Source organism: Blennius ocellaris (genome assembly GCF_963422515.1).
Source record: "Blennius ocellaris genome assembly, chromosome: 9".
Classification (NCBI taxonomy): domain Eukaryota; kingdom Metazoa; phylum Chordata; class Actinopteri; order Blenniiformes; family Blenniidae; genus Blennius; species Blennius ocellaris.
Genome location: NC_137658.1, coordinates 2341684 through 2352477, shown reverse-complemented (window position 1 = coordinate 2352477; position 10794 = coordinate 2341684). Strand labels below are relative to the sequence as shown.

At 43.7% G+C, this 10794-nt stretch overlaps 1 protein-coding gene across 1 annotated transcript in view; it reads right to left on the bottom strand.

Annotated features, from left to right (window-relative positions):
• Positions 1-4589: 4589 nt before the first annotated feature.
• The window catches only part of LOC308134614 (transcription factor COE3-like), a gene marked incomplete at its 5' end in the record, with an annotated part of 32124 nt that continues 25919 nt past the window's right edge, over positions 4590-10794 (bottom strand). Inside the window, 2 exons of the mRNA XM_080502386.1 lie at positions 4590-9255; positions 10138-10227. Of these exons, the coding sequence (XP_080358512.1) occupies positions 9224-9255; positions 10138-10227 (122 nt within the window). The 3' untranslated portion in view covers positions 4590-9223. The remainder of the gene's footprint in view (positions 9256-10137; positions 10228-10794) is intronic.

Genomic DNA, 10794 nt, shown 5'->3' with positions numbered 1-10794 from the left:
AGTCATCACGCGCAGGAACGGCGTTCCCCCCCCCCTCCGGGGACGTGGCCCCCCGGCCCGTGACACCGGAGCCCCCCTGATCGACGGGGCCGTGGGACGATGGTGCGTGAATCAAAATTCGCCGGTGGAGAGGCCGGCGCTCAGCGGGGACCAGGTCCTGGACCGGCTCTGGGTACCTCAGGTCTTCTCTTGACCTACAACTTCTGGAAGATTTGTCAAACTTAGTGTCAAACTATGTTGGACGGCGGATTTACGTGATGCACCTGAACGCATCACTCAAAGCTGTCAAACTGGATCAGCATGGCGGCTCGGACAAAAACTCTCTGTTTCATTCCTGAAACAGTTCAGAGAAATTTGTTTCTGAAAGCGCAGGAGGCGAGAAGTAAACTGTGCAGTTGAAAAGTTAAAAACGCCGCTTCACAGACGCATGGCTGCTGTGAGGGGGCGTGGTCTGCTGTGAGGGGGCGTGGCCTGTGAGCTCGACAGGGTACGAACAGTCTTGCAAAAAAAAAAAAAAAAAAAGTTTGCATGTTCTTACTTTGTTCCAGGTGATTCTTAAGGCCGATTCATCCTCCGTAAGGAAGAGAAGAAAGTTGACGTCATGTCCTTGGTCCAGCTCTTTTCTGGCCCAAGAACTTAGTTTCGGTTCTTCAAACCGTCCTGAACTCCGTCCGTCTGTCCACGTCGCACCGCCGAAGCTTCATCACTGACGCCTGCTGCACGTCCGTGTTTCCAGTCGTATTTCAATCACGTTCAGCTCGTAACATCGCTGCGGTGTGAGCCACGCGGCTCGTTAATATGTTGGACGGCGGATTTACGTGATGCACCTGAACGCATCACTCAAAGCTGGCAAACCGGACCAGCATGGCGGCTCGGCACAAAAACTCTCTGTTTCATTCCTGAAACAGTTCAGAGAAATTTGTTTCTGAAAGCACAGGAGGCGAGAAAAGTTAAAACACTGCTTCACAGATGTGTGGCTGCTGCAAGGGGGCGTGGCCTGCAGTGAGGGGGCGTGGTCTGTGAGCTCGACAGGGTGCGAACAGTCTTGCAGGAAAAACAAAAGTTTGTTATTGTTATTATGTGTTTAAAGAATGGAGTACGCTGGAGCCTTAAATCACAAACAATTCTGTAGTGGGAATATTGAAGTGTGAGGAACATACTTTATCTGAGCATTCTGAAAACTGGGATAGAATCAAATATATTAAATAATAATACCACGCTGAAGTCATTTAGTTCTGCCATTTTGGTTTTGGTCACCAGTTGTAGCGTCTGTCGTTGTTTAGTCTCGGGGCTTATGACCTCAGTAATCGTCAATTCATGTTCTAAAAAAAACAGAACATCATTTTAAAAATCTAATAATTAGATAATCAGAACGTCTTTATATCTGTAGCCTTAAAGTCGTTCTTCTTTCTGAAGGATTCGCCACCCCCGAGGCTCAAAAAGTCAAATGAAATCCAAATATTGGACTTTTCTTTTCTTGTAATTGTAAGAAATGACAAACAAATTGCATGCTGGGAAAAGAAAACCGTCCGACTTGTTAAATAAGTAATAGTAACTCATCAGGTTTGTTTTGCTTCCTCATTATCTGGAAAGAAAATTCAGCTTGTACAGATAAAATGATGGACCATTGAAGGGAGTTAATAGAAACACGAGGTTAATGAAGTTTTATCCGTTTCACGTTTGTTTTCTAATCAGTGGATCATACGAGATACTTGCTCGTGTCGTTTCTTCAGGTTTGTTTGTTTCCCGCCTCTGAACTGCTGATCGAGGTTTTTCCACATCCTGACCATCAGGTGTGTCGCGGCGAACAGGCAGGTGTTACCGCCTCAGCTGCAGCGTACGTCAGGTTTCACTGTCGCCTTCACAGTTCAGAGGAATCAGACGAAGGAGTCACTTTCTGCCGACGTCAGCGGGAGGGAGAGGAGGAACCTTGTGACTTCTGCAGATTTCAATCAGCTCAGTTCAGTTCGGTGAACGATTACCACCAGAACTCTTCACCCTTTCTTCTCTCTATCTTCTGTTTTCTTCTTCTTCTTGTCTTTATCTTCTCTTTTCTTCTTCTTCTTGTCTTTTTCTTCTTTTTTCTTCTTCTTCTGGAATGAAGGAAAAGTTTGTCTCGGACAACAGAGGCAAGCCACAATAAGTAATGGAATAAATAATTCAATAAATAATGTCCATGTTGTTGTTTTTCATCTTCTTCTTCTTCTTCTTCTTCTTCTTCTTCTTCTTCTTCTTCTTCTTCTTCTTCTTCTTCTTCTTCTTCTTCTTCTTCTTCTTCTTCTTCTTCTTCTTCTTCTTCAGTTAACAGTTTTGAAATGTTCCTTTATTTCTTTTTGTGAGACGACTGTGTGACTTGGTGCCATAGTAGAAACAACATTAAGTTGAATTGGATCCTTTCTCTCCTCTTCACCAGTGTTCTGGAAGGTCAAGGTTTCCCTCAGCCCCCCCCCTCTCCACCCCCCCTCCCCCGGTGATATGGTCCTCCTGGATGGAAACCAGAGCTGCAGGCCCGATAAACTCCGTCACCGACCTTCAGACTTCAGACACAAGTTTATCTCTCGGTTTTCGGCTTTGATCAGCAGAACGATCCAGAAGCCGTCGGACTCGCCGAGCAGGAAGTGACGACGTCCGACAGTCCGTCTCTTTGTAGGACCTTCATGGTTCCACGTCTGAGATTACTGATGAAGAGAGGCTGTTAACTGATTTTTTTTTTTGGTGCATTTCTTTGCTTCATGTCGTCATGATTTCACTTGTTCTTCTTGGTTTTCCAGCCTTTGTGGTTCCGCAGCTCTTTATTCGTCCCGTCGGTGTCGACAGGATTCTATACGGTTTTTCTCTATGCTCTTTTTACGGAAGCGTCTTTCCTGTTCTTCATTATCTCTGATTGTTTTTCTGCCTGTTTTTTTTTTTTTAAATGGTTTTACAGACGCATCTGCAGCTCCTCTGGACACTCTTAGAAGCACAAAGACAAACCGCACCGATAATTAATTTGAGAATCTCCCACAGGCTTCCAGGACGACCCCCCCCCACCCCCCCCACCCCCCCCACCCCCCCCCCCCCCCCCCCCCCCACCCCCCGGCCGTAAGAACAAACCTCCTGAAGCGCGTTGTCTCCTCCGATCCTTCACGTCATCCTGAGTCGTATTTCCGAATTTGGAAGCTCTGGGTCCAGATTGTAGATTTCATCAGATGCTAATTCACCTTTTTAATGATTCCATGACTGGAGAAAAATCTTCATCCGGCTTCTCCCACAGAAGCTCCAAAGTCTTTAAGAATTTCTCACCCAGATGCGATAGTGTGACCTTTAAGTCTTCATCTGGAGCGTCACTCGTCATTCAAGTGGTTGTTGATTGTTCTCGCCTCATGCTGAACGACCCAAGTCAATAAAGAAGCGTCTGTTGTCATTTGAAACAAGCTGTGGATCTCCTCATTCGCCAAAACTTCACGGGTGAAGCCAAACACAATCCCTGAAGCCGGACGTTTCTGAACAAACCAGGTCTCGACAATCTACGTTTGTCTTTTGAAATGTAAATATTCAACACTTACTTATTTAACAGCTCCTACCGCAAAAGTTAATCGTAATCTACTATTCCCAAACCAGTAATCAGATTAAAGTTACTTGTCCAAGTCACTGCATGTTGCTGTTTTTGACATTTTCCTTTTCCAAAAAGATATATTTTCTTTCTTCTTGTGTCTCGAGGACTGACGTCGTCTCGTAGGTGACGAGTCACATTGTCAACGTGACGACGACTCGCCAGGCGGCCGGCGACACGAACGTAAACAACAACGGGGGGGAAGAGAAGGACGAGCATTTTGTAACTGGAAATAGCCGCTAGATTGAGTTTGTCAGCTGCAGACGAGAATACAGAGGTTTGCTGTTGCACTGTTTGTTCACGTTAGGAGGTCTGCGGTTGTCGGCGGCTGCTGGACGTAAATAAATTAGCGTGTAAATGGCGACACACACACACACTGCTGGACGATTTCAGTCAAAAGTACATTTTGCACAACGTGGGTCCTTTAAGTGTCTCGACGGCGTCGCCCCACATCAGATCATTGTTTATGCTCCATTCGATATGCATATAAACACAGACTCATTTGTCCGTGGTCTGTGGTCATTGTACCAAATGTTGCAGTACCACCAAGAGTCATGGGGGGGCAGCGTTCAGATTAGAAAACAACTGAAGGTTTTATAACGTGCAGCCCCCGATGATGCTTCCTCCTCTGCTGTGACTCTTCTTATTATTCAGTTTCTTCTCTCCAAAATAGAATCGTACCTGATATTTTACTGAACAGCGCCCTCTGCAGGATTGAACGCTACACGCAAGTATATTTGGATGCAGGGCCAAAATGTTTCCGACTTGCCGTGTTTACACTATAAACGAGTGAAAAAGAGCTTCACCTCTTCTCTTACTTTGCTGTTTTTTTGTTGTTTTGTTTTGAATTCTCTCAGGTTGTATTTGTTCCCACGTCTAAATAACAGGCGCAGCTGTCCAAAGTCATTTACGTACATTTTTCTGAATTACACTAGTAAATCTTGTCATCTGAGCGTCAACAAACAGGTAAAGAGTCGGAGCTTCAAGCCAAATGTAATCTTTATTAGACTGTTTCTGTACAAAAAGCACTGGATCACAGGAAAAAAAAAACCAAACAAACAAAAAAACCAAAAAAAAAAACCAAAAGACATGCATCTATTTACAGCATGGCCAGAGACAGAAAAAAGAAAGAGCGGGGAGGGTGTGGCCCCCCCCCCTCGTTTGTATTCTAAAGACATTAATTAAACATTGTGCTTTGATATACTTTGATGATATATTTCATATTTCACAAAGATGCAGTGCCTCTGCCCTCGTTCACATTGAAGTAAAACATCAAGAAAAAGTAGAGTTTTCAGTTTCAGAACCAGGACGGTGAGAAGCAAACTTTCTACAACGGTGAGAAAACAACAACTAAAAAAACAAAGAAGAGACCAGAAAAGAAAAAAGAAACCCAGCGAGCCGCGAGTCGGACTCGGTTCTGTGGTTCACTGCTTCAACTTAAACAACAACAACAAAAATAAAATGGCTCCAGGACTCGATGTTCGCCAACGAGACACGGCGGTGAGTCCGCAGTGCGTTTGCATAACGTGAAAAGAGTTCTAGTCCGTCCAGACGTCAGATTCCTGCTTCTACGGAGATTTATGTTTTCAGTGACATGATGCGAAAAAAAGAGAAAGCTTCAAAAGAAAACTGAAGACATTTATCACAATTTAACACCTGGATTCATAATTCTTCATTCTAGATTTTGAGATGGAATAAAGTGAATAAAGTGTCAGAATTTGTAAACTGTAAATATGGAAATGTAAATTGGTAAAGACATTTTTTTTTTTTTTGCAAGTATTTGGATTCTGTAAACATTTGTAATTTTGTGACTTTGTATTTTTCTGAGTTTCAAATTCTTGTTAAATAAGTTTTGTTCTTCTCGATTTTGTGTCTGTGAGCAGAGTTTTTCAGAAATGAGACATGAAGTTTGATTTTAACTGTTTAAAAAAAACACTAATCTCGCAATTACTTTTAAGCAATTGCGAGATTAGTTAACTTTTAACTTTTAATAAGTTTTAATTCATCTGCATTTTTTGGGGGGAGGTTTTGTAAGTGTGATCATTTGAGGAAGTTTTACTTCATTTAACTATTTAAAAAAAAACAAACCTGTAAATCTCATTTACGTCACACAGAATATGTTGTAGTACCTTTTTAAGTCATTGGGGGCACTGTTGAGCATCTCAACCACGGCACAGACCTGGATAATTTTTCAAATGTTGATATTTCAAGATTGAATTAATTATCCAACATAAGCAAGAACACGTCATAAAAAATACCAGAAGGTCGTCAATGTTAGCTGCTTCGGATGTTGTCGGGGATTCTGGGCTAATAAACAACCATAGAGATAATTAGCCTAGTTGGGTTCTAATCAAATTAGCAAGCTGGAAATTGTTGTGACGTTTCTGAATGACAAAATAAAAAATAAGCCTTTATGTCTGAATTAAGCTTGTTCTTTAAATCCTACGATAGCCTGGTAGCTGAATTCCAACAACGATCTTTAAGACTCAAAGTTCAAGCAACTAAAAAAAAACCAAAGTCTTTAGGTAAAAGTTTTGAAATCGAACATTAAGATAAGAAATTTGTGAAATACAAAAGATTGCAACAGTTATCTTTTTGTAATCCGGGTTTTCTACGTTTTTAGGGAATTCGAAATATAAATAAATATACCTTAATAGCCTCTTAACTAAATGCTAATTTAGTTCCTTCCGAATCTGGAGCTTTCGTCTGTTTCAGGAAATCACACGGACCCCACCCCCCAAAAAAATATACAAATTTACAAGAAGCTTGTCAAACAAACCAAATCGCAAATGTCTGCAGAATAAAAAAAACAAACAAGAAAAAAGAGCGTTTGTGTTGCTGCGGTCAGTCGTAAGGCATCAAACTTGACTGATTGTAAAAATTTTCCGGGAGGACGAGTGGCGTGACGGAACATTAGCACGGTTGCATATAAGGAAACGATCCAGATTGTGTGCGACGACGAGAACAGCACCATCAACAACAACACCGACATTGATGGATAGAAGAAGTTTCCCTTGAGATTGGTGACCCAAAAAAACTCAACAAAACAAAACTGAACTTTTCAAATGGGTTTTTAAAATCTGCTGCCTGTTGTTTTTTTTTTTCTTTGTTTTTTTCTAAATTCATTCTCACCAACAAAAAAAAACAAAAAAACAAAAACAAAAACACAAAGACAAGGGTTGGGTCGCATATTTAAGATGGATAAAATATCGTCTTCTAAACACTGAAACTGAAACATAAAGAGCGGTGGATTATTATTATACGTTTCTGAAATATATATAAAAAAAAAAATTCACATGACAAGGATTCGTGCCGCCTCCCGACGGCAGGAAAAACAAATCTGTGCATATCGTCTAGCTTTCATCTTTTTTTTTTTTTTTTTTCCCCCCACTTTTAGCTTTTTTCTTTTTTTTTTGTGTGTTAAGATGCTTTGCTCTTTATTAAGTGCCCCAACGAAGAAGAAGGAAAAAAAATAGTGCATTAAGAAATAACCATGATTATACATTTCACAATAATACACAAAGGACAAGTAGAACCGGGGGGGGGGGGAGGGGGGGGGGGGGGGGGACGAGGAACACAAATGATGCTGTTTACAAAAAGTTAAATATCGTATCGGAAAAGCATTTTTTTTTTTATTTATACAAAAGTGATGAAAGCGTCGTTTTTACGTCCTGCTTTCAAAAACTGGTGACCACGTCATGATGTTGTTTTTTTTTTTTTCTTTGTTTGTTTTTGTTTTTACAAAAAAAGGGTTAATTCCTCTCACTTGTTCACTCTTTTTACAATATCTAAAAGGTATTAAGACATCAAATGTGTTTACATATATATTTGAGACTATCATTCAGGCCTAAATCACAAAAGGAACTCCCCAAAACATACTTTATAAATACATAGAAAATAAGCACAATCAGAAGAATAACAAGAAAAACTCTGGTACCTAAATGTGATTAAAACTGCTGCAAGCCTTTTTCCTCGGTAAAGATCTGCGCTTGACGCACCCGTCGACTTGGACTTTGAATGAGAAACGGTCAAAATAATAAAAAAAACAAAACAACAAAAAAACCCACAAAGTTAAAAAAAAAAACAAAAAAAAAACCCGACGAGGCGTAACGTGTTTGCTGCTCGGCAGGTTTGCTTCCGTCTTTCTTTACTGCATTTCCTCCTTTTCCAGAGACGCGGGACGTTGAAAGCTATGGTACAGGAGGGAAGCCACGGCGTTTTAAGGACTTCCGGTCCTCGGGTTGCTGTCGGGGGGGGACGTTTGGGGGATTTTTGTTTCATTGGAAATTTGTCAAAAATCTGGGAACCGTCTGACGGGGGGTTTTTTTGGAAGGAAAACTAACAACAACAACAAAAAAAGTAAGAAAAGTTTGTTTTCTGGACTCGGTGCGAGAGAACCGAGCGGATCCGTCGCTGGGAAAACCCGTCGGGGGCGGAACTCCGAGCGGGAAAAATAAGCGTCGTTCGTCGTGACGGTATATAAAGAGCATGAAGAGAAAGAAGAGTCGAGACGGACGAGCCTCCGTTCCGCCTCACAGTGGTTCAGACTGAGCCCAAAGCGAAGCTCCGGACTCCTGAAGTCAAACTGACCGTTCTTCTCTTTCGTCTCGGCTCCTTGACGACGACGCCGTTTCACGCAGAACAAAGAAATCGGTTGTTTTTTTGGGAGGGGGGGGGGATTTTAGGGGTCGGATTACGGAAACTCCAGGAGAAAAAGGTCTGAGGAGACACGTTGAGAGATTCGGACTTCGGGAAACGTCTCCAGGAAATGTTGCTGTGAATCTATTGACAAAACGCTTTCTGCTTCAGATGAGTCGTCTGACGAGACGCTTCGTCTCGCGCGACATCTAGTCGACACATTCTGACCTTCGTTCGGACGTTTGAATGTTCCGGAAGCTTCTGTTTTATTGTTTTTAAGCGACGAAACACTTGAACGGACGTCTCGTTGTCGTCAAACGCGATTTTCTTCTTTCGAGAAACGTCGGCGGAGACGTTTCCTGACGCGGTCGGATTCAGATCTGGTCGGACGTTTCCTCGTTTATGACGTCAAATTAAAGTTTATTTTGTCAGATTAGATGTAAATGGTCATTTTATGTGTCCGGTCTCGTAACGTCAAGGATTCTGTCGACTGTTGCGTCGCGGGGAAACGACCGTCCGCTCAGACAAGCTCGCGTTCCAGATCCGGGATTTGAGACTTCGGTTGTTTGTGCTTTTTTTGTTTCCTGGTTTCCGAGACTTCCTGCCACAGACACATCCGACAACGTACTTCCTGTTTCCTCAACATTTGACGAGACTTTTTTTTTTTCTCTCCTTCGCCACCGTTTAAACATTCCACGACACAAATCGGCTCCGTGACGTTTCCTGTTTTAGGAAGCGTCACGGTTCCCGACTCTAGACGAAACGTGTCGATGTTCCGCCGACGTCCAGGAGTCGTTTCCCGCTTCTGAGTTTCCCGACGTCTCGCTGACATCTAATGAGAACTTTCCTCTTCGGGGTGGCGGCGGCGGTGCGTCGTGGGCCGGTCGTTGGGTTGGTGGATCCGGGAGGGATGATGGGGGAGGATGTTTCTCTGATGGCGCTTCAGTTTGGGGGGTTCGGGGGGGTCTGACGGCGTCGGGCCGAGGCTCCTCCTCACATGGGCGGCACGATGAGGCCCGCCATGGCTGAAACACAACGGGCAGCTTTAGTTTACCTCCAACACATCCTGAAGGCTTCAGGACAGAACAACTTCAGACAGGAAGTCGTCAAACTGACCCCTTGAATCTCTAAACTACTAATTTCAATCATCTTATTTCCTTTTTTTCTCAGATTCCCCAAAGATTCCAGTGAATGTTTACAGAATTGGAAACGGAAATGGAGACATCCTGAATAAGCCGTACTTTTTTTTTTTTTTTTTTTTTTTAGCAATTTCACGTGACATCTGACATTTTTTTGACTTGAAATACTGAAACTTGTGACGTAAAGTCGTCACCGGATACAATCGACGTGACTTCCAATCAGTAAAGATTTATTTTTTCCGTTCTTTTTTCCTGAAAAATGAAAGAGAAATCAACTACTAATCCCTTCATGCGGCATTTAGACTGAAGAAAAAGCCTCTGAGCCTCAGTAATGATGGTGACGTGAAACATAATGGAAAAAACATTCAAGTCATTTGTCGCTTAAACTTATTGTACACGTTATTGTACACGTTGTTGTACACGTTGTTATTGTACACGTTGTAGCAGCGAGACGCCATTAAACTACCGATCAGGAAGAAATGATCTGAACCTGAGTTACATTTTTTTTTTAAAAAGGGGGGATTTATTCATTAGTTCCAGAGCGGATCAATTCTCCTAAAGCTCGCCAAGTTATGGATCAACTTTGACCTTCTGAAAGCACAGAAACCTTCGTCATCGTCATCTTCATCGTCATCACAGAGACATAGTGGACGTCCGGCTGAGGGACGGGGGTGCTGGCAGGCGGGAGGAGGAGGAGGAGGAGGAGGAGGAGGAGCAGGAGGAGGAGGAGGAGGAGGAGGAGGAGGAGGAGGGGAGTGGGATGCTCACCCTGAAGGTTGCTGCCATTGGTGGTGGTGCAGGTGGGGGGCGGGGAGGTCTGTGGCCGCACGACAGGGGCGAAGGCGCTCTTCTGTTTGACTGCAGAAACCATATGGACAGGAGAGAATGAATAAGGGCCTATGGGAGCAGAGGAAGAAGAGGAAGAGGAGGGAGGGAGGGAGAAGGTGGTGATTAGAGGAGGAGGAGGAGGAGGAGGAGGAGGAGGAGGAGGTCCTACATGGCGGCATCGAGCAGGCAGACGCACACGGGTGGTGGTGGTGGTGGTGGTGGGGGAGGGGTGAGTGACCTGACCGGGATGAGGTGGTGAATCATGCAGGAGTGGAGGGGGGGTGGGGGGGGGGGGATGAAGAGGAGGAGGAGGAGGAGGAGGAGGAGGAAGAATGGGTCCCTGCCTCAGATCGGGCCGAGTTCTGGAGCAACAAACATGCTGACGTCTGGCGAAAGTTGATCCATAACTTGAAGGACTTTCAAACCAACCAACCTGAGAGCAGCGGCGTCCACACACACTCTGCAGGTGTGTGTGTGAGTGTGTGTGAGTGTGTGAGTGTGTGTGAGTGTGTGTGCGATCACCAATAAATCCATCACTCCATCTCCCCCATGCATCTTTAAAGACTTGTTTTAAGTTTCTCTACCGTCGGCTCACGA